Source organism: Antechinus flavipes, chromosome 2 (assembly GCF_016432865.1).
Source record: "Antechinus flavipes isolate AdamAnt ecotype Samford, QLD, Australia chromosome 2, AdamAnt_v2, whole genome shotgun sequence".
Classification (NCBI taxonomy): Eukaryota; Metazoa; Chordata; class Mammalia; order Dasyuromorphia; family Dasyuridae; genus Antechinus; species Antechinus flavipes.
Genome location: NC_067399.1, coordinates 46,006,361 through 46,030,607, shown reverse-complemented (window position 1 = coordinate 46,030,607; position 24,247 = coordinate 46,006,361). Strand labels below are relative to the sequence as shown.

General features: G+C 45.8%; 1 protein-coding gene across 1 annotated transcript in view; it reads left to right on the top strand.

Moving 5' to 3' along the window:
* Positions 1–5,936: 5,936 nt before the first annotated feature.
* Positions 5,937–24,247, top strand: part of ZFHX3 (zinc finger homeobox 3) — a 199,509-nt gene continuing 181,198 nt past the window's right edge. Inside the window, 3 exon segments of the mRNA XM_051974700.1 lie at positions 5,937–7,927; positions 7,930–9,582; positions 14,868–15,364. Coding sequence (XP_051830660.1) covers positions 6,856–7,927; positions 7,930–9,582; positions 14,868–15,364 — 3,222 coding nt within the window. The 5' untranslated portion in view covers positions 5,937–6,855.

Genomic DNA, 24,247 nt, shown 5'->3' with positions numbered 1-24,247 from the left:
TTTATGTTTGTACTGGAAATAGCACAGATGAAATGATTAGCCAACAGGAGGCGAGTGGGCCTGGACATTTCAACTCTTCCTTAGCATGAAGAAGCTGTTAAATCATGCGTGCGTTTTCTGGCCGTCCCCCATTAAAGTAATACAAGTGCAGACTTGCTGGAAAATCTGGGCCAATGGGATTGCATTTTACCTCCAGGTTGTGTGGTGCTGATAGCGGGAGTTCAGCAGAATGGGGAAGTGGGTAGGGGGCTAGATGTGGAGCGGGGCTCAGATCTGGCTCATACGACATAGGGTACATTAACTTTTCCAAACCTCGCCCCATCCTGTAAAAATAGGGACAACAGTCCTTATAGCACCTGTGTCACAGGAGAATGGGGTATCACATAAAATGATGTAAAATAGTTTGAAATCCTTAAAAGTGTTATTACTCCTCTCCATTTGGGGCACAGATATGGACCTGATGCCTCCACAGGGTGCCCACCAAATTGAAAGGTGGATGAAACTGATTCCTGTCCCCTTGGGTGAGCTTAAAGCTCTCAGAATCTGTTTTGCCAGCCCAACTAATGCAGACGTCGTGGCCTTCTCCCTTTCCTCAAGGCACTGATTATTCTGGATTTCATTTCACTTGTGCTTTGCAGAGTCAAGGAAATTCATTCTTTCTAAGGTGGTACCTGACCCCCTTTCATGTAGTTATCATCAGTGGGAGTACCTCCTTATTAGAACAAGGGCTGGTTCACATTTATTTAATGAAATATGCTGTTCAAATTCAGATGCATAATAGTGTCTCAGGGAAATGCCTGTCAGCATTGTTGAATTTCTTGGAATTCTGCCCACTTTAGTATGGTATTTAACTCAACCATTCCAAAGGGGGAGAAACCCACCTGTAAGCTGCTAGACTGCCTTTGGCCATTGAGGACTTTCAGGTTAGCAAGTCCTTGTCATCACAACAGCCCTAGAGGGAGGGAGACAAAGTTTGCAACTTAGCTTTTCATATGGAGGAAGTTGGACCTCAGAGACATGAAGTGATTTGTTGAAAGTCACAGGGCTGGTGAACTGCAGAGCTGGGACTCTCGCCTCTCTAAAGTCCCGTGTTCTTTCTGCTCCACCTTGCTTCTGACCCTTGGGTGCTCTGATGGAGCTACAGTTTTATCAGTTTGGGTTCTCCCTCCTATGGTACCCATCCAACTCTTCTTATCCATGTGACTCTTGTCATTAGCCTCCCATAAATCCCCTTCAAGAAGCCAACCAAGTTGCCTGTGGACTTTCCCTTTAGGTTTCTTGACTCTGCATGGTTTGGAGGGGGAGGTCCCAAGGGGAAAGAACACTGTCTTTCCATGGGTCATCCTTCAGGGTCTATACACAGCTAATAATAATATTAATATTAGTATTAATATTATTATATGCAATCATCTCCTTGTCCCTCTGTCTCCCCAGGCTACCACCTGTGGGTTACTCCCACTGTTCAGAGTCCCTTTCATATATTGTCTTCCCCTAGTTGAATGTAAGCTTCTCAAGGGCAAGGATTACTTGCTTGTATCCCCAATATTTAGCACAGCTCCTGGCCCATACCAGACGCTTAATGCTCCATCTATCTGACATCTCTCCATTGTTTAGGAAAATAAGCACCTTGATGGCATATTCTTACCCAGTGGAATAAGCTCACCTTTAATCACCAGTTTATTGCCATTTCACTGGTAAAGGAAGCAGTTCTGCTCTGCAACTTGTAACCTTAATCTGTTGCCTTGAGGGCAATTGATGAGTAAAGTGATTGAGCCAGGATGGCACAGCATGTGTCAGGGATGGGACCTGAACTCGGCTCATCTTGATTTTAGAACATTTCTCTGGTCGCCATAGCAGCCACTGAAACAGTGGGGAAGGGCGAAGGATGGGAAACTGCTCTAGGAGAACAGAGCCGGGCATGCCCCCTTCCTCCTTCCTCTTGTCACAGAATTGGGCTGCTTCTTTGGCATCTTTCTCAGAGGGCATTTTGGGTGGCCTTCCCCATCCCCCTTCTCCCATACACACACACCCACTTTCACTTTCTCCCTAAGCTCAGAACCTGCTTCTAGGATACAGAGTTGGGAATTCTGGAGCATTTCCCTTTTTCAGAACTCGGCATTTCCGGCTACTTGATTGCACGTGTGGATGTTAGAGATTGCCAATGCTGTGTAACCTTGCAGTGTATAGAAGTATCCACTGGGTGCTGGTGAGCCCATTTTCGGCTTCTGGGACGAGCACTTGGATGCCAGAGTGCTGACGCTAGGAGGAAGGCTTCCCACGAGAGGAGCATTTTTAATAGCTAGAACCTCAGGGGTTCTTTCCTTGAGAAACAGTTGAGAAATTTCTTTCCTGCCTGTTTAGCTCTTTTTTTTTTTTTTTTTTTTTTTTCATGATGCCACATGGGTTATTAACAGAGGGGACCGTTTCTCACTGTCTCTCTTCCCTTTGTTTTTCCTTCCTTTCCATTGCTTCCAGTCTTGGTTTACTGCCAAACAGCCTCTTGTGAAAGGACCGCCTAATTAACCCTGCGCTAATTAACAATTTAAAATTACACACTACGACTGTTCATATTTAATTCTCAGGATGCCTGGGCAACAGCAGGACTAACTACCCCACCCCACTCCCAGCCCCCTTCCCTCCACTATACTCGGTTTCCTTGTGCTTCTGTAATTTGAAGAGTTTTTTTGGTTGTTGTTGGTTTTATTTTTTCTTTTTTAAGAAAGATCTGAAATGCTTAAGGTTGCATTTGAAAAGCCCCTGACTGTTGGAGTTTTGTCATTTGCTGAGCAAGGAAGACTTCCTAACTATCGGTTTTATCAGTATTGATAGAATATATTGGGGAGTACACAAGGTGATAGATGTTGGCTGGTGGTCCCAAGCATCAGCTAGGTGAAAAGTAAAGACTGATATTTGCTAAAATGCATTGAGCAAGCAGGCAGCCTCCAGGAAAAGTAGGGAGGCCACAGGGAGGCTCCTTCTGGGTGAAGGCGTCAGGCTCCTTTGGGGGGAACTGGAGCTCAGACCCATTTGCTGTTCCTGAGTATATTTCTGAAGGTAGTGCCTTTGGGGGTCTGTGGAGAGGAGGGCCTGGTCTCAATGGCCCTATTCATGTGATGCACTTTGTAGGACTCGAACTTGTCCCATTTGAGCCTTTTTGGGTTTTGACAAGTGTTCTGGAGTAAAGGAGGCTTTAATGGAAATGTGGGTAGGAGGAGGCCGAGGGAGGGATAGGAAAAGGTAATAAAAGGAGAGAAAAGGGGCTGAGAGGCTGGAGGAGAGATTGAACAAAGGGGGCTGTTCACTCCAGCTGACTGTGTAGCCCGTGGAAGCCCAGGGACTCTTAGGGTTCTCAGACTGCTCTCTGTAACTGAAGATCATTGATTTTACGGGAAACCGTGTTTACAGACAGAGTGCTGATCGACCTGACGAGTTGACTCCTGCCTCCTTAAGTAAGAACTACCTTTTTCTTATTGACTGGCTGATAAACAGAGCAAGGGAGCCAAGAGAGACTGTGGGATGAGGGAGAGGATGGGGAAGTGTCAGGAGCACAGAGGTGTTTGTGGACGGCTGGGATCAGAAGACAGATGTCTTCATCGTTTGGGCCTCTCCGCGGCCCCCCTCCCCGTACTTCTCACAGTCTCCCCCCCAGAGAACACAGAGCATGGAACCACCTGCGTGGCCGAGGTTTTCTCCAAGAAAAAGTTACAGGCGAGAAGGCCGAGTGGGCGCCGGCGACCACCGCGGGGCGAGTCCGGGTGGGGGGCCGGCCCTCCGGGGTGTCTGCGGCCTGTCGGTGCCCTGTTAGGTGCGGGGCGCTCCCCTCCCCCGGGGGGCCCATCCCCAGGGAGGCGGCGCCCCTCGGGAGGAGAGGCCAGGCGGGCCCAGAGAGGAGGAAGGCTCTCCTGCTGGGGCGGTGGTTCTCAAGCCATAGCTCTTTAACTGGACAGTTGGTTGAGGGGGAGGAAGAGAGAAGCAGAGGAAGAAAAGCCCACCAATTAATTGGTAAACGCTTGCAGGTTTCTCTGGCCTGGCCTGGCCTGGAGAGGAGATTGGCTTTCCTGTCAATAAACAAGTCCCCAGTGCAGCATCAAAGCTGCGCTCCTTTATCAATCGCGGCCTCCCTTTCCCGCATGTTCCTGTAACTTACCAAGCATTTATGACATTGATTTTACAATCAGGCTGTTAACCCTCCCGCCCCGTCGGCCCTACCAACCTTTTTGGCCCGAGCTGTCAATCAAGGGCCTCTCGGCCAATCCCGTCCGGGCTGAAGGGGAGTCGCCCACAGCTCCGCACAGACGGAGCCTGGTAGGAAGGAGCCGGTCCTTCCTTTGGATTTCTCTTTTGGTCCCAGAGTATCCTAGGCTGAAGCGGGGAAGGATGGGGTGTCTTTTTATAAGAGACAATGATCTTTTGTTGTCATGGAGCTCCGAGAACTCCAATAAGTAGGCGTGGCGGCTCTGAGCATATGTGCCTTTAGATAAATAAAGCCTGCCGCTTGGTTGCAAAAAAGTTCTTTCCCTGGAGACTCGTACGCTGTGTTCCCAGTCCTTTCCCGTGGGGGAGCTGTCGGCTCATTCTCTAGGCTAGCATCAGGACTAGGAAAAGGGAAGGGGGAAGAAAAACCATACATGTACACATACACACAACACAATACACACACACACACACAACACACACATACATATACACACCACATACATACACACAACACATATGTACGTACACACAACACACGCACACACATGCATACACACAACACATGTATACATACACACAATACATACACACATATACACAACACACACATATACACAACACACATATGTACGTACACACAACACACATACATACAACACATGTACACATACACACAACACAATACATACACACATATACACAACACACACACATATACACAACACATACACACACATATACACAACACACATATGTACGTGCACACAACACACGCACATACATGCGCACATACACAACATGTGCACGTGCACACAAAAACGTGCACACACATACAACACGTGTATACATACACACAACACAGTACACACATACACATGCACACAACACAGTGCACATACATACAACACATGTACACGTACACACAACACAATACAATGCATGTACAATGCAACACCGTACACACAACACGTGTACACGTACATACAAGTACACACAACACACATACAACACATGTACACACATGCAACACCATACACACAACACATGTACAGTGCATACAACACAGTACACACAACACACAATACATGCACACAACACATGTACACGTAATACAACACAGTACACACAACACACACAATAAATGCACACAACACCTGTACACGTACATACAACACACATGTACACACCACACACACATACACAACATACATACAACACACACATATACATACACACAAGCCCCCTAGAGCCAGCACCGATCCCTTCTGAAGCCACATGAAGCCGTGTGCACAGTTGCTTGTACCCAGGGAGTGAGGGGCAGGGGGCTGCGGTGCCTTGGGAGCTCCCAGTTGGAGAGCGGGGCTGGGCTGGGAGCCCGGCTTGCGGGAGCGCTGTGGCTCCTGCATCAGTGCCCCTGTGATGCGGATGCTAGAGGAGAGATGGAGTGATGGCGGGGAATCCGACGCCGCTCTCCCTGGGGATGCGTGTCTCTCAAAGGGCAAATGCACTTCAATGATACTTTCCTCTCTGAAATGGAAAAGCCTCGGGGTTGAAGGACAGCTGCTTAGTTACTGTATGATAACCGAGAGGCAGGTGTGCGAGGGAATGGCTCCCGAGCACAGCTGGTGTCTCGGGTCGGCTCAGACCCTCGGCAGAAAAGCAGCCGAATGATGTGGGGAGGCCGAAGCGGCCATCCCTGAGAGTGCGGGGCTTGGCAGGCAGGAAAGGGGCGTCACCGACGAAGCCCGCCAGTGTTCTCACGCTTGAGCTCGGCGCCTTTTGGGAGAAGATGCGGCCTGCCCGAGGCAGTGGGGAGAGGCAGAGGAACTGGGTTTCTCAAAGGGCAGAGTCATGTAGCAAACGGTTACCCCGGGTGCCTCGGTTTCCCATTTGGCCAGTGGGGCCGGTGGTCTGCTGAGCTTTGGAGAGAATGAGGGCTCGTAAAGCTACTGAGTTGGAACTGGGGGCGGTAGCTGCCATCCAGAGCTAAGTCAAAGAGCGCCTAAGTAAGGTTCCCCCATTCAGACTTCGGGATAGAATTGTGGCTACTAAAAATCACATTAAATCAGTTAGCTAAAAGTACTTGGATTTCTGAGGATCATGCATACATACACATTACATTCTTGACTTCCTAGATTGAATTTTTTTGAAATTTAGTGAGATTTTATTCTCAGTAGCTTTTGATTTGGGCCCTTTCTCCCCCTCTTGTACTTGTTATCTCTTGCTCTTTACGCTAACAGTATCTCCCTGAAGAATCGAAATTCCGTTGGGGGGATTTTCGGGGGGCGATGGAAGCCGCAGGGCAGAAAAGCCATTTCTTGTGTTTCTCTCCTTTTCCCCGTGACTAGCTTACCCCACCACGGACACCTGTAGGAACCTCCCCTCCCATCACCGCCTCCCGGAGGCGCGCGTCTGCGTGGTTTGGGGGCTCGTCAGGGTCTCGACTGCTCTGTAGGCCGAGTCTGTATTGGGGATAGCTAGAAACATCTTGAAAGTGCTCTGTGTGGAACCTTGGCCTTTGCCCTCCTAACATCTTTCCTTTCTCTCTTCCTCCTCTCTCTCTTTCCCTCTCTCTCCCCTCTCTCTGCTCTCCCCCTCTCTGCTCTCTTCAGGTCCGAACCGTACTGGGTGCAATGAAAGCTCCATGCAGGCCTTACCATGGAAGGCTGTGACTCGCCTGTCATCCCTGGGAAGGACAATGGGTGTGGGATCCCTCAGCACCAGCAATGGACTGAACTCAACAGCACCCACCTCCCTGACCAACCCAGTAGCATGGAGCAGTCCGCCACAGACGGCCACGGGCCCCTAGACAGCCTGCGGGCCCCCTTCAATGAGCGCGGCCCGGACAGCGCGCACCCGGCCGGCCCCACCGCTGAGCCCGCCGGCAAGGAGGTCAGCTGCAACGAGTGCTCGGCCTCCTTCGCCAGCCTACAGACCTACATGGAGCACCACTGCCCCAGCGCCCGCCCCCCGCTCCCCCTGAGGGAGGAGAGCGGGAGCGACTCCAGTGAGGAGGGGGACGAGGAGAGTGACGTGGAAAACCTGGCTGGAGAGATAGTCTACCAGCCCGATGGCTCGGCCTACATTGTCGAGAGCCTCAGCCAGCTGGTCCAGAGTGGGGGGGCCTGTGGCAGCGGCAGCGGGGCGCTCCCGGCGCTCTTTCTGAACTCTCTGCCCAGCGCTGGGGGTAAGCAGGGGGAGCCCTCTTCCGCCGCCCCGGTCTACCCCCAGATCATCAATACGTTCCACATAGCCTCGTCCTTCGGGAAATGGTTCGAGGGCTCGGAGCAGGCCTTCCCGAATACCTCAGCCCTGACGGGCGTCAGCCCCGTCCTGCACAGCTTCCGCGTTTTTGATGTGCGGCACAAAAGCAACAAGGATTACCTGAACAGCGATGGTTCCGCCAAAAGCTCCTGCGTATCCAAAGATGTCCCCAACAATGTGGACCTGTCCAAGTTTGACGGCTTTGTGCTCTACGGGAAGAGGAAGCCCATCCTCATGTGTTTCTTGTGCAAGCTCTCCTTCGGCTACGTCCGCTCGTTCGTGACCCACGCCGTGCACGACCACCGCATGACCCTCAGCGAGGAGGAGCGGAAAATTCTTAGTCACAAGAACATTTCCGCCATCATCCAAGGGATCGGCAAAGACAAGGAACCCCTTGTAAGTTTTCTGGAACCAAAAAACAAAAACTTTCAGCACCCTTTAGTTTCCGCAGCTAACCTCATGGGGCCGGACACAGCTTTTACGGTAAATTTAGCGGCATTCGGATGGAAGGGGAGGAGGCGCTCCCGGGCGCTTCGGCCGCTGCCGCCGAGCAGCCCCAGTCAGGCCTCTTGACGCCTGGGACCCTCTTGAACCTTGGCGGGCTGACCAGCTCGGCTCTGAAGACCCCAATTACCTCAGTCCCCCTGGGCCCCCTGGCTTCCAGTCCTACCAAATCCTCAGAGGGCAAGGACCCTGGGGTAGCAGAGGGTGAGAAGCAAGAAGTGGGTGACCAGGATAGCCTCTCAGAGAAGGCAGAGCCAGCTGAGGATGCGGAGGAGGAGGAAGAGGAGGAGGAGGAGGATGCAGAGGAGGAGGAGGAGGAGGAGGAGGAAGAGGAGGAGGAGGAGGAGGAGGAGGAAGATGAGGGTTGCAAAGGACTCTTTCCGAGTGAGTTGGAGGATGAGTTGGAGGACAGGCCCCATGAGGAGTCTGGGGCCATGGCAGGTGGCAGCAACAAAAATGACCTTGCTCTCTCAAACCAAAGCATTTCTAACTCTCCCTTAATGCCTAACATGCTCCAGACTCTGTCGCGGAGCACCGCTTCTACTAGTTCTAATTCTACTTCTTCCTTTGCTGTCTTTGATGGTGCAAACAGGAGGAATCGTTTAAGCTTTAACAGTGAGGGTGTCAGGGCCAGTGTGGCAGAGGGCAGCAGGAGGTTGGACTTCCTGGATGAAAGTGCCAATAAAGACAATGCCACAGCACCAGAACCAAATGAAAGCGCAGAGGGGGACGAGGGGGGCTACCTCTCCCATCACCAGCACGCTGGGGCCCTCTGTGAGCTTGGGGTGGGGGAGTGCCCCTCGGGGAGCGGCGTGGAGTGCCCCAAGTGTGACACGGTCCTGGGCTCTTCCCGCTCCCTGGGGGGGCACATGACCATGATGCATTCTCGGAACTCGTGCAAGACGCTCAAGTGTCCCAAGTGCAATTGGCACTACAAGTACCAGCAGACGCTCGAGGCGCACATGAAGGAGAAGCATCCCGAGCCCGGCGGCTCGTGCGTCTACTGCAAGAGCGGGCAGCCTCACCCGCGCCTGGCGCGGGGCGAGAGCTACACGTGCGGTTACAAGCCTTTCCGCTGTGAGGTCTGTAACTACTCGACTACTACCAAAGGCAACCTCAGTATTCATATGCAGTCCGACAAGCATCTCAACAACATGCAGAACCTGCAGAATGGGGGGGGCGAGCAAGTCTTCAGTCACTCGGCCGGGGCCGCGGCGGCGGCTGCGGCGGCCGCGGCGGCCGCGGCCAACATCGGCAGCACCTGCGGGGCCCCCTCCCCCACCAAACCAAAAACCAAGCCCACCTGGCGGTGCGAGGTGTGCGACTACGAGACCAACGTGGCCAGGAACCTCCGCATCCACATGACCAGCGAGAAGCACATGCACAACATGATGCTTCTGCAGCAGAACATGACCCAGATGCAGCACAACCGGCACCTGGGCCTCGGGGCCCTGCCCTCCCCGGCCGAGGCCGAGCTCTACCAGTACTACCTGGCCCAGAACATGACGCTGCCCAACCTCAAGATGGACAGCCCGGCCTCGGAGGCCCAGTTCATGATGAGCGGGTTTCAGCTGGATCCCACCAGCCCCATGACGGCAATGGCGACCCCAGCTCTAGGTGAGGCTCCCTTTTGATTTTTCACTCGGTGGGTTGGTTGGGAGAGGGGGGAGATGAGGTGATCCCGTGGATTTGTATTTTCCCTCGACAACTGAGCGCCCCTAGCCTAGTCCCTTAGGTTTCCACCAAGTATTTTTCACCTCCTCTTCCCCCTTTTATCCCTTAAATAGGTACACAAGGATCCATTAATTTACTCTCATTCACTCACCAAGTAAACATTTGAGTAGTGCTGACTGACTGATTCGAGGTAGAGGCGTTCCCTTCTCTCTCCGTGTCGGTTCTGAGTCTGGGGCGCTCTGGGACTCTCGGGTGCTTGCCTTTGCCGTCTCTGGCTCTCTGAGGCCTCCTCCACCATGTTGGTGATCTTTCTCACCTTTTTTTAGCACTTACTGGGAATGATGGGAAATCGTAGTTAGGTGTTACATAAGAAGGAAGCAGCACTGCATCTAGGGAGGGCTCGGAGGGGCAAGGCCCGCTGAGATTTGTGTCAACATCGTTTGGGCTTCCCAAGAATTTTCATTAACAAGCCCTCAAAAAAAAATAAAGAAGATGAGGTGAGTGCGGAATACACGGAAGTGAATTTGGGACTGAGTTGCCATTTCTTTGCTCAAAAAGAATGATGCTGGATGAGTCTACAATTCAGTCTTAAAACATCGATGGGTGACTTCTTGGATCAAATTAATAGGACAAGGAAATTAGGCTAACCTAACCTGGATTAAACTCTTGGTAAATGGGCTTTCATCACTCTGAAAGTTTTGACTGTAGAAATGAGGCCTGGCTTATAGAAAAATTTGTAGCTCTAATAATTGGAAGCTAAGATGAAAGGGACTTGATGGCCATTTTTAGATTGGAGATAACTTTAGAAAAGGGAGGAATGTTGAATCGGAATACCGTATACCCAGGGACTACCTGCTGTGCCCTTCTCTTTGGTCTTATCTTATGTAGAACTTTTGGTCCTTCCTGTATGTTGGATGCCGCAAACCATGTTATGTAGAAGCAAGCACCACTCCTTTTGAGATTCCATTTTTTTTCAAACTTAAGTTATTTCACTGGACCAGTTTTTAAAGCTGTCCTTTCCCCTTTCTCCTTCCACCTCTATCTCTGGACCTTTGATTTCTGACTTGCCCTCATTCTGTCCATCTTCCATGATGATGTGAGCCCCTCAAAGTTAGGGATGAGGTATCTTAAACCATCCCCGATAGAGAAGTGATAACTAAATGTGAATGCCTTCATCCTATGCCCATAGAAACAAATCCAGTGATTCTCAAGTGTTGACCCATGCTCTTTTAATACTCATTGATCTTGATGAATTGTTGTGATAACTTTCAGTTTGTCTCTTTCCTGATGTGTGTTTAAATTTGTAATATTTTCTAGCTTCAAACATTTAAGCTAACTCTCAAATTCCAATGAATATTAAAATATAAGCATTTAAATTTGCTTAATTATATCAACTTAGATTTTTATCGACCCTCAAAATGATCAAACCATGACTGTTGCTGTCAGTTTTATTGTTCCAAAAGTTTTGCAAAGATAGCTTGAAGGAATAGTAGTGACTTTACCTTGAGGACTTGAAACCAGAGGTAGTTCTTTGAAGAAATGAAAGAAAACCTAGATAGATCTAGATAGTGATGAGGTGATATTCTTTGTTTTGTGAATATAGGCAGGGGGAGGGTCTTCAGTTGGACAAATAGGGATTTTAGGTCACAGAAATTTCTGACTGCACTGGAAATAAGGTGGAGAAGTAGACTTCTTGTATATCTGTGTCTGTCACACTACTAATCCCTATTTAAGATACCTGGTTTCCCCAAAAAAGGGAGGTGGTAATTGTGGATTTAAGATGTATTCATTGAAACGTTTTTCTAAGCACTATATATTAAGTATTTGTGCCAGGTGCAGGAAGAGATACTGTGTTGAGAGAAGACACAATTCCTTGCCCATTCAGAGCTTACAATCCAATTTTTAAAAGCTATAATTCATAATAATGCATAAGTGAATTGGAGAGTCTCCAATGTTCTCTCTAAGTTTTGAGGAAAGAAAAGGTAGCAGCTACGGGGTAGGAAGGAGATCAAAGAAGGGTTTATGGAGCAAATGATCTTAGAGCTGGGTAGAGATTCACTGTTGAAGGAAGGGGAGAGCATTCTAGAAATAGGGAACAGAAGAATGGGGAAAAGCATCCATTCAAGGGGCAGAACAAGCCAAAGGGGCAAAATATCACCCCCTTGTGTTTGGGCTAGTGCCATTCTGACTAGAAGCAGGTGGTTAGAGAAGATAACCCAGTCGGGACTCATCTAACATGACGTGTTAGGGACTCCTAACATGATGTGATTGATAGATGTAGCCAAAACTAGAGAGAGATTAGGAGGGCCTATTATCAAAGCAGACTATTTTCATGACCTATAATAACAACAGATAATCTTTTAATCTAACATACCAATAATCTCTATTTCCATTTTGATTCCAGAAAGAATAGACTTCTTAGTAGTGTTGTAGGAATGTTATCATGATCCTCCAGTTCAACAAGAACTATCTCCATAGTGCTAGCACTGTGACTGGTGTTATTGAGTGATTGGCAGGCCACTACCGAGCTCTTCTTCATCTGGGGAGTTTTTTGGTCTAGGTGGGATAGTATGACTATAACATTTCAAATGACGCCCCTAGGTGGGCATGGGAATAAAAAATTGCCTTTATTGAGCTTCAGTTGTATGGAACATTGAGAAGGCAAGTCTCCCGTTCAGTGTGAGGGGTTTGTACAGTTTAGCTCAAAGAGATCTCAGTAATAGGAAGCAAATCTATATAAATAAAAATCACTGTAATTTCCTACTCTACCTTTGCTTGGGGTGTTGTAGCTCTTAATCTGGAAGAAGTCTTCAGATATTACAGGTTATTGGATTTTTATTAGGAAAAAAAAGGAATCTTTTCTATCTTTGTTTGTTTCAAAGTTAACCCCCATACTTAAAGTTTATCATTTTAACCATTCTTTGGAAATAGCATTAACTTAAATATTATTAAACAAAGGAATTCATGGAACCCTAGGGTGGTTGCAGTTGAGTCTTTTCGGAAAATGGGTAAGAATCCAATCTCTAGTCCAATAGTAGCAGAAAAGTTTAGATGAAGTTCTGTCTAAAGGGGAAAATTGGACTTGTCATATATTGTTTTTTTGGTTTTTTTTTCAACCTTCAACTCAAGGTCATTTGTCTTTTTAAGTAATGATGTGAAGGGAATGCATATTAAAACAGTACTTCAGAATCTTTGGGAGATTCTTGGGGGCAGGAATTATGTTTTGCCTTTTGAATGGTTTTTTTTTTTTTTTTTTTTGGTTTTGTCCCCAGTGCTTGGCACATAGTAGGTACTTAATGAGTGTTTTTTTTTTTTAAATTAATTGATGGATGGATGAATATGATTGCTAATGGTTGCAAGACTTGACACAGTTGACTTTGGGGTAAGGAACCACTTTTCTTTTTTATATGAATTGTGATGTATGCTGGTCTCTGGCATAAGGGAATGTGGTATAAATTTGTTGGGTTGAAAAATAAAATTTCTATTTGGTGACATTGGACACCCACTACTTTGCCTATTATCAGACACTCAAATATGCTCCTTGAGATATAGGACCTGAAGTCCATTTAGGCCAATAATGTTTTCTGAACTCATAGTTTCAAATCCATTTCTCTGGCTTTTTTTCCTTTTTTTCACTGACTCATTTTAGGTCAAGAACCTGGGGAGTGGGAGAGAGATTTATACCTTCTTAGTTGACAACTGGAGTTGGCAAATTTTAATTTTTAATCTGGCATTTGAGGGCTTAAATCTCTTTTAGAGTAATATTGAGGTTGTTTTGTTTTTTAAAATGAGATTGGATGCTGCTGGTCATAAATGGAAAAGAAACAAATATTTGTTTCTTGTTTTATGTTCTTCCCAGGCAAAATTTTTTTTTTGTGTGTGTGTGTGTGTGTGTGTAGATATTGTATGCATTTTTGTGGATGGTAATCTTGGTTCAGGTGATTTGACTATGGTACATTGAAGGGTGAAAGAAGGTGATTCGTTGGGTTTTTTTTTTTTTAATTTGTCCTAAAATAAAGGCCATTTCCATGTTGAGAGCAACCATGGCTGGCAGGAGATATCAAAGGCAAGCTTCTAAACTTCTCTGAAATGTGTGCTGATAAAAGATTTGGGTGGATTTTTAGATTTTTCCCTAGCCTTCAGAAACAGTCATGATGTTGGAAAGAGCCCATAGAAATGTTTTCTCAATCATGACGCTTCCTATTGCAACATCCATAGGCCAAATATTAAAAATATTAAAGAATAACATCTCTCGGGTTGGTTACCAACTAAGAGACTCATCAGACGCAAGCAACATCATCGAGAGCAATTGAAGGGAGGGGGGAGAAAAGCACTAACTGGCTGAAGTGGTGTATGAGTGTGTCTTAGAAGGGAGGGCCCGGGAAGTAAATTCCGTGGATAGGCGTACGATTCCAGTTAATGGGGGGGAGCATTTGTAGTACATAGATGAGAAGCTGCTCGATCAATTCCCTTTGCATGAGTGGAGTGTCCCTTTTTGTTTAGCCAGGTCAGAGGTGCATTGGAGATTGATGGGGATAACTGTAAGGAGGGGGGAAAGACTTAAAAATGAATAATGCTTCTTTTCTTGTACTTGGCTGCCCACCATTCCTTCAGTGCAGAGCCCAGTCCTGGTTCCAGATGTGTGTGCCATCCACCAATCTTTGATTAACTTAAATCCTGGCAAACGTTGGAAGTTTGACCAAGGAGAAGGTTGTTGTGACGTTGACCAACTTGCTGCCCTGTTTTCTGCCTTTTAGACTCTGCAGAGGTGCCCGTGGCAGTTTGTACTCCCAGATTCAGCAATGAATCTCGATGGCCCCCCAGCCATCTCTCCCCGCAACCAAAGGATCCTCTACCTAGTCTGAGCGCACTAAGACTTTGGGGACAGCCTGTATTAATCCTCTCTCCTTAACATTTTTGTGGCTCTGAAGCCACTGGCGCTCTTTGGGCCCCGGTTTTCTCATCGTTTCAGTGGGTGTGTGTGACACCTGGAAGGGCCCGTCCCGTTCTAAATGCAGGATCCTGTTGCCCCCATGTAGAGAATCTCTGCCTCGAAGGGCAGCCCCTCAGGCTCTGGAGCGTCTCTGTGTTGTGGAGCCACCTTGCCCGGTTTGGCTTCCTTCCCTCCCTGAAACAGACCTCTGCGTGACTGAACGCGGGAGGCCCTTGGCCCTGAGATAGCCAGCTGTTGCTCTCTCTGACTCGGTTTCTCTCTCTCCTTTGTGCAGTGGGCGGTGAAATACCCCTAGACATGCGGCTGGGGGGCGGGCAGCTGGTGTCTGAGGAGCTGATGAACTTGGGCGAGAGCTTCACGCAGACCAATGACCCGTCCCTGAAGCTGTTCCAGTGTGCGGTGTGTAACAAGTTCACCACCGACAGCCTGGACCTGCTGGGCCTGCACATGAACATGGAGCGCGGCCTCCCTGAGGAGGAATGGAAGGCAGTGATGGGGGACTCCTATCAGTGCAAGCTCTGCCGGTACAATACCCAGCTCAAGGCCAATTTTCAGCTCCACTGCAAGACGGACAAGCACGTGCAGAAGTACCAGCTGGTAGCGCACATCAAGGAAGGCGGGAAAGCCAACGAGTGGCGACTGAAGTGCGTGGCCATTGGAAACCCTGTGCATCTGAAGTGCAATGCCTGTGACTACTACACTAATAGTCTGGAGAAGCTCCGGCTCCACACGGTCAACTCGAGGCACGAAGCAAGCCTGAAGCTGTACAAGGTAAGAGACGCTCGTTCCCTTTTTCTCGGGAGTGGACGCCCTGGAGCTTCCTGGGAGCGGGGTCGTTTTGCCCAGTGGAAGATGCTAGAGTAGCAGGGGAAGAACTCAACTGTTCTTTCCCCCTCCTGCAGCAGTCCGGGCCATGGAGGGAAGCCCCTCCAAGAGAAAAATGGATCTTTTCACCTTGAGGGTGTTTGATTATGAAAAAGGCCTTCGGCTGGTGTTTGGAAGGTTACAGGTAGATGAGCCTTCCATCTATAACCTGAAGTGTCTCATTATGGGGTCCAGTTGCTGAGTTTCAGCTCCCTCCCTTCAAGTTGCTTTCTTTCCTTTGCATTTTTTTGCTGTGAACTCAGGCATAGTTTCTAGCCTTTGCTCTCATGCCCACTTCCTTGTTTTCTCTTTCCTTTGCCTTCCTTCTTTTTTCTCCCTTTGTTCTCAACCCTTTTTATTCCCCTTTCAATCTCACCTTTCCCCCTTTTTGCTCTTCTCTCCTTTTCCCTTCTTTCTCCCTCTATTGGCTCCTTACATTTCTTTTTGTCTTTCATTATTTTCTTTATTGTTTTCCTTCTGCCCAAGCCTCTTTTATGTTCTTTGCCCTTCCTCCATCCCTCCTTTTCCTTCTCTCAACTCTGTAGGCTGTAACCCAAGAGGAGCTCCGGATACTGTAAATAGTCCTTTCACTCGAGTGGCAGAATTGCTCCAGACGTTTCTATTGATTTTCACTGGACTTAAAGCTTCACCTTTTTCTCTAATCATTCCATAATGGCTTTAGTATGAACAATCAGGTACAAATCGCCATAAATCTAACTAGCCTCATTTCACATATCTTCCCCACGCACATGCGCGTGCGCACGCACACACATACACACAAACATCCTCCCCCTTTCTCCCTCTCTTCCCCTTTCTCTGTCTCTCTTTCCATTTTCCTCCATTTTATTTTTCATTTCTCCTCTTTTCTACCGTTTTCCTTCCTCTGCCCTGTATCATTATGGCAGTGAGTATTGTTTGGAGATTTTAATTATGCTCAGATTAGCTTTTTAACCAATTTCACTTTTACTTCCATATTCTTGTTTTAAGTTGAGAGATAAAAAGAGATAAAACCTCTTAATCTGTAGATTGGAAATGCAATATGGCTAATCCAGATCAGTTTGGTGATTTTTGGGAATCCTCTTTAAAGGATGTATCATGGAGCTCCTTTTTTTGAGGGGCAGAGGGAAAAAGAAATACAGGGTTGGAAACCTCCTTTGAATGTTGCAGGTATGGTTAAGAATGGGATAATAACTATAAGGAGTCCCAATTTATTAGGAGCTATTCAGACCCTACCACATATGTTAAGTAAGCAAAAATTATCAAGTGATTTGTCCTCCATTTTCTTCCTTCTTAAAATGGAGGTTCTTTGCACAGTACTGTTAAATGGAAGCTCAAAAGAATATATCTTAATTGTATTTAAACAGTGATAAGATTTCTAATTGTTCTCACCAAATGAAGATAATTCAGAAGAGATTTTTAGTCCAGGCATCTCAAATGTATCCTGATGCTTTCAAGTTGCAGTTAGGAGGAGTCCAAAGGATCTCCTCCCATTTCCCCATTAGTGCTGAGGGAGAAGATTTGAGAGGGAGTTGTACCCAGACTGGGACCCAGGTTCAATTCCATCTGGAGCCCTCTCTAGATATTTCATGTCATCAGCATGATAATCATACAATAACTAACATCTTTACTACTCACTATATGCTGTGCCAGGCTTTGTATATACAAAGAATAAAATAACCCCTACTCTCAATAAGCTTATAATCTACTGGAAAACCAATATATACCCAAGTATTCCTTGCACAGATACAAAGCAAATATACAAAAAAATTAAATGGGGGAGGATCAGAAAAGGCTTCATTGCAGAAGATGGTGCTTCAGTTATGGCTTGAAGAGATGGATTCTTTGAGATGGAGAAGGTATTGCATAGTAACTTTGGAGGATAAACAGTATAAAGGCCTAGATCTGGGAAAGGAAGCATCATTTGAGAAACCAAGAACAAGATAGTGTGACTGGCTCACAGAATCATCTGCTTGAAGAGAATTATCTGGGCAGTAGTTTCTTTGCAGGATGGAGGATAATGTGGAGAGAATCATGGTGGGGAAGACCAAGCTGTTGTCTCGGCAAAAAGAGAGGGGAGGCTTGAATGTAAGGAGGTGACCCTTTAGGTGAAGAGGAAGAGGTCAGATGCAGATATTGTACATAGAAGTGTCAGTGTTTGGTGACTGATTGGCCACGTGGGCTGAGAGGGAGATAGTGCTGAGGTTTTAGGTGTCAGGGATTGTTGGATACTGGGGCTTTCTAACAGAAATAGTGAAGTGTGGAAGAAAGGGAGAAAGGTCATGAATTCAGTCTGGGATGTGTTGAGTTTGGCTGTCTCAGGGACAGCCGATTGATAATGTGTAATTGGAGATACAAGACTGAATTTATAGATTTTAAATCGTTTATATGGTGATGGTAATTTGATTATTTAAGGAATTGTAAACCAAGTGGACAGTTCAAGGGTGGCAGGGATAGGATTTGAGGAGCAAGAAATGGTGCAAAGGCACCAAGATTTAGGCGGAGAAGAAAGCCAAATTGCCTTCACCATAGGACATAGGAATAATGAAGGCTGGTAGGATAGGATGGGATCCTAATGTGAAGGACTTTTAAGGATCTTGACAGAAGACTTGAGTTTTCAAAACACTTCAGAAGCATCTTATCTGTGCCTTGTAAAACTCTGTGGGGGGATGGGGGAGGTGGACCTGAGGAGTGTGCAAGGGTGTTATCCCCATTTTACAGAAATGAGAAAAAAAGATCTTGCACATGCTGATTTGTCTTGTCAGAATTGGAATTTGAAGCATTCCATAATTCCAAGTTAGCCTCCTCTCCACTGGGTCACAGTGAATTCTTAAAGGATGTTCCTTTGAAGATGAAAAGATCTGAAAACTAATGGCAATAACATACCACCGCCATCCAAGAAGGGAGATGGAGAACTGGGTCTGGGAAGTCTTTTTTCAAGCCTGTGGTGAGGAAGCAGCCCTTTACCCTCAGCCCATGGGCCTGAATGGGAATGGAAGATCCCAGCCTTGAAACACGGTCTGATGATGGGCCCCGAGTTTACAGGCCCAATGTCCCTGCCTATGTGGGAGATTGATGAAACTGCCACCGGATAGTGCATTCTCAAGGTGGAATTCTGTGCAGTAAGGACTGCGGGCCGTCACTTAGGCTAGCTTCTCGGTCCCTGAGGGGAAGCCATGCAGTCTGGTGCAGGAAGTCTTGGGTTTGGAGTCAGGGAGGCCTCAGCTGTAAAATGGGCGTGATCATATTCAGACAACACAGCTTAGAGGATTTTTATGACTAAAGCCATCTTGTGAGCCTCAAGGTAAATTGTCGTTCGGATTCCTTGAGGTTTGCCAGGTCCCTCACTGGCAGAGAGACACAGCAAGGGAAACAGTGTCTCAGGTAGCAGGAGTGCCCTGGCCAAACGCAGTTTAGTCCTTCTGTCCTTCGCTGTGATTAAAATGCACATCTCTCACCAGAGAATGCTGCTCGAGTGGGGCTTTGTGAGCCCCAGCATTTTGGGTCAGGGTGGAGGGAGTTCACGAACCAGTTTTTCTCTTAGGCCCTGGTGTGGTCTGTAGCAAATTGAGATTGATTGGATGTTATTTTTCCTCTTGCTAATGTAATCCATTAGCCTGGCACATGCATAATCAGTTTAGAGCACAGTTAACTGGATGTAATCGAGTTCTTTACTGTCTGCTGGAGAAAATCCTCTCCAGATGCTGCTGACCGGGTGAGAGAAAGCACTGGGCTTATCATGGGGGAGGACACACACACAACACTCTGTCTCTGTCTCTCTGTCTCTGTGTCTCTGTCTCTGTTTCTTTCTCTCTCTCTCTCTCTCTCTCTCTCTCTCTCTCTCTCTCTCTCTCTCTCTCTCCTCTCTCTCTCTCTCTCTCTCTCTGTGTGTGTGTGTGTGTGTGTGTGTGTGTGTGTGTGTGTCTCTCTCTCTGTCTCCCCGCTCCACTTAAAAAAAAAATTAGCACTCGTTTCCTTAATTGGCTAGTTGGACTACGTTGAAACTGTTGTCCAGCTCTGCTAATGGCTACTAAATAAGGATCCTGAGTTACCAATAATTTCTGGTCTTCATAGCCCTTTCCTTCACATCACAATTCTCTTATTCTTGCTGTGAATTGGTGACTCTGTAGGCTGGAGGATCCCAGGGAAAAAAGTTAGTTCTTTATGACAATCGCAGCTTCTCAGTAACTCATTGTGGTGTCATGTTTAAGGGTGATTTTAATAGGGAAGGAGTTGATTATATTGGAACTGAAAATTTTAAGTCCCCTAGGTTGAATCTTAAAAATGGAGGACGTTAAAACTTCATTCTCTTTTTCCCTTTGACCAGACTTTTTCAGGTGGTTTTAATTGTTTGGGGTTTAGAGCTTACAATAAAATCCTCTAAGGATGGAATGGTTTCTTCTGAATTACTGATTCACTAATTTCCACACACCCCTCCCACCTGCCCAACTTACTGGAAGTTGATAGAGGGGTGGTCACTGGAGCATGCAGGAGATCTTAAGAAATTGGTAATAGTATTGATTATCTTCTTCCCTCAATGCTACCAGTCCAATTAGAGTTGAAAGAAAAACTTTAAAGGGCAGTTGTCCTTTAGATTCTAATATTGGGATGATTATCACTTTCTTTTGTAGATGCCTCAGGCCGTCAATATCCACAGCCATGATGTTATGAGCGTTAGAGAATATCTGAAAATTATAGAAGTTATAATTAGTAGGAAGAACAACTTAACATTTATTTGTCTAGGATTTCACCCTTTTATTCTCACTTGATTCTCTTAATTGCCACATGTGGTTTGGTAGTTTGAGTATTATTGAGTATTTGTAGAAAGGAAAGTTGAGATTGAAAGCTTCTTGTAAGCCATAAAATCAAGGCAGTTCAGAGTTTGGGCTTGAGAAGAAATCTTTAATAGAATCCTGAGTAGTTACAGTATTGGAAGAACTTTTCCCATATACTAAGGCAGCATTCTACTTTTAGATAGCTAAGAAAGTTCTTTCCCATATTGATCTCTTCGCTGCATTTTGTCCTCATTTCCTCACTTATTTGTTAGATTCAGAAAATTTATCTTAAATAAAACAATTATAAACTTAATGTTGGGCTATATAAACATTACTTAAAATAGGCACTTTATTTTTATATCACTTTTATTTAACAATAAGTCCCTCCCCTCTCTACTACTCAGAAATGCATCCCTTTTAACAAAAGTAAAAAGCTTAGTGGCAATAGCTAACATTAATAAAGCACTTTAAGGTTTTGAAAGAATTTTACATTTCTCATTTGATCCTTAGGATGGATAGCCCATGAGTTAGCTGCACATATTTCAATTTTACAGATTGGAACACTGAGGCTGAAAGCTTATAATGATTTGCCCCAAGGTTACAGAGTTCTGAGAAAGGAATAGAATTTGGGGTCTTCCTAACTTTTAAATCCTACCAACGTGTTAAGAAAGTGAAACAGCTATATATATTGTGTTCCATACCCATAGCTCCCCGCCTCTTCAAAGAAGGGAGGACAATACAAATGTTGTCATTATCATTGTGTAAAATTGGATTTTTTTCTTTTTGTTATTTCCATCGACATTGTTGCAGACATTTGTGTAGGCAACTAGGTGGTGCAGTAAGTAGAGCAGAGAGCCTGGAGTTAGAGAGAGACTCATCTTACTGAGTTCAAACTTGGCACATTCAGTAGCTGTGTGACCCTGGGCGAGTCACTTTGCTCAGCTTCCCTCAGTTTCCTCATCTGTAAAATGAGCTGGGAAAAAAAAATGGCAGATCATACTAGAATATCCCAAATGGAGTCACCTCCTGGTCAGACGTGGCTGAAATGATTTACCAAAGAGACCCCTGGTATTACTACCTTTGCCAAATGGGATCAGGAAGAGTTGAACATGACTGGATCACAAATGACATTTTTGTGTGTTGTGTCTCTGTTCTGCTAGCTTTACTATGCTATAGTTTACTATATTACAAACTATGGTTTGTAGTCTTTTAATGCTTCCCTTCAATTCATTGTCATAAATTCTTATGACATAGTAATATTACAAATGATGTTCCAAGTGTGCCATTTTCTATAGTTTTATGCAATTTTTTCTACTATAAAATGCTTTTATACAAACATACACATAGGGTCCCTGTCTTTGACCTTTGGCAGGACTGGGGGAGTAGTATATATCTAGCACAGGGTTTGCTAAATAAAGGGTTTGGATATTTTAGTTAAAATCTTAGCATCATTCCAAATAGTTTTCCAGGATCATTGGATCAATTCACAGCTGCATCGATCATTATTATTATTATTAGTGCACTCATTTTTCCACAGTCTCTTCAGCATTTTCTGTCTTATCATCTTTGCCGGTTTGCACTGGTGAAAACTCAGAATTGTTTTGGTTTGTATTAAACTTATTAATAACCTGGCATGGTCTTTTCTATACTGTTATTAGTTTAAAAGTCTTTTTTTGTTGTATTTTTTTCTGTGAACTCTTTGTTCATATAATCTAATTATTCAAGCAGTAAACATTTGAAAAAAAAGAAATTTTTCAAAGATTTTTAGTTCAGAGATTTGACTGTTGAGAGTGAAGAATCTTACCACCGTAAAGTCTGAGATTTCATCACATTGCCCTATTCCCATCTGTTTGCTCTAATCCAGAGTTGAGACACGTTTTTGAGAAAGCTTCTGTGATTCCACTTGAGTCTTAGAATGTTAATCTTGAAGCTTTCAATGACATGACTTTCTCATGAAATCACTTCTAACTGCCCTCAGTCTCTGCACTTCTGCTTTAGATGTCAGAGTCTTTCCCTACTTCCCTCTCATAGGCAGGGTCAGTCATGGGTAAACCCAAGAAAGTCTTCAGTCCTTTCTCTCATGTCCTCAAATCTAATAGATGATTTACAGCTTGTGCACCATTTACCCCCATTCCCTTCTCAAGTGGGGGTGATGAGTGAGCACTCCTAAGGGTCTGACAGAATCTGCAACACACCTTCCCCCTCCTGTTACGAAAAAGGCAGGGAGAACATTTGGAATCAGTGCCCACCTGCCAGTTATTACAAGCTGGCCTTCACTTTGATGTTTTTTTCCCTTCACCTGAGAGTCATTGGAATAGAAATCCATCAACTTTAACAGAGAGATTAAGACCACCAGAACCCATTACTCAAACAGTTCCCAGCTGAGGATTCTTTGACTAGGCCAAGAACAAAGAGCTCATATTAATCTTAAATTATACTAGTATGAAAATTGTCAGTCACTGTGTAAGGTCTAGTTCACCTGTGAATTGGCTTCTCAGGTCCTGACACATGACTTTTGAAGCTAACATTTAAACGACAAAATAGGATTCCATTAAAATAGCCACAAATATCCTTATTCTGCATAGGGAGAGCTCCCATTCCTATGAGTTTTGGGGATATTTGGAGAAGAGGGAAACGGTTTTGAGAAGAATGTAAGAAACTGTCCATGAAACTCATTTCCTAAAACAGGCAATTCTCATACCTGTCCTTTTCCTGATATAGTGGACGGCCGGCCTCAGCTCTGCTCGGGGTCACATCAGTTCTCGACTTCAGCTGGGCAGATCTGAAGATACTGGGGGAGCCGTCTCTTGGCTCTGGGGACTTCATTCTTTGAGCTGAACTGGGCAAGTTTCAGAAACTGACTCCAAACACAGCGCCCTTATCTGGTCACTGACTGCTTCTGTCTGGTCTAGGAAGTCAGTGGTTGCAATTATTTTCTTGCCTTTCATTAGAGAAGATGGGGGCAGCCCCCTCCCTCACTCCTTAAGTTATTACAGCATGTGATGGATGCAGCATCTGGTTTGCATCCCACCTTTTGTGGACAATTTCCTTGGAGTCTGTTTTCTCATTAAGCAGGTGTTTTTTTAAAAATTATATTTCTGTTACCCCTTTCTTCTCACCTTTGCCCCTTCAACCAAAATTAAAAAGTCAAAGAGGGCAGATTATTTACTAGAATTAATTTAGAATGTGCAAAGACTAGATTGTTTGTCTTCAAAGATGTAGCCTTTGTTCCAGACTTTGTCCTTCCAGAGCAGCTTGAACCTCTTTTTTCCTTATTTTCCTTTAGCTGCTCTCCTCAGCACCCCCTGAATGTCACTACCACTAAGTGCCAAGGTGGAAAGTGACCCACGTTTACTTGACAACTTACTGCTTCACATTTTCTTGGGTTTTCAGCATGTGGGAACCATGGACTGGAGATAGGTGCTGCCCCAGAACTAGCAGCCAGAGGTCCTCAAACTACGGCCTGCGGGCCAGATGCGGCACTGAGGATGATTATCCCCCTCACCCAGAGTTATGAAATTTCTTTATTTAAAGGCCCACAAAACAAAGTTTTTGTTTTTACTATAGTCCGGCCTTCCAACAGTCCAACTGTCCAACAGACAATGAACTGGCCCCCTATTTTAAAAGTTTGAGAACCCCTACCCTAGCCCAAGGCTCTGGAGAAAAACTGAGGCAGCATTCTGGAGCCAGCTGCTTCACAAGGGGAAGTTTAGAGAGGTGGAAATCCAGTGTTTTGAATTGGGATCTGGCCAGTTCAGAATTAAGACACCGCTGCTTCTTTATGGCAGGTTCTTTGTTGCCAGCTGATAAGTATTAGAACTTGGGGGGTTTTCACATACACCCCAGTTTTCCACCCCTTTCACCTGGGTCTCTCCCTTCTCTCTGCCTTATCCAACGTGTGCCCTAAGTCGGTTAAAATTCAGGACAGTCTTCCAGAGCTACAAGTTGCCTCATTGTCAGAGATGTTCTCTTGTCTGTGACCTTTATTTGAATATCCTTAAAGTACTTCCATAGTTCT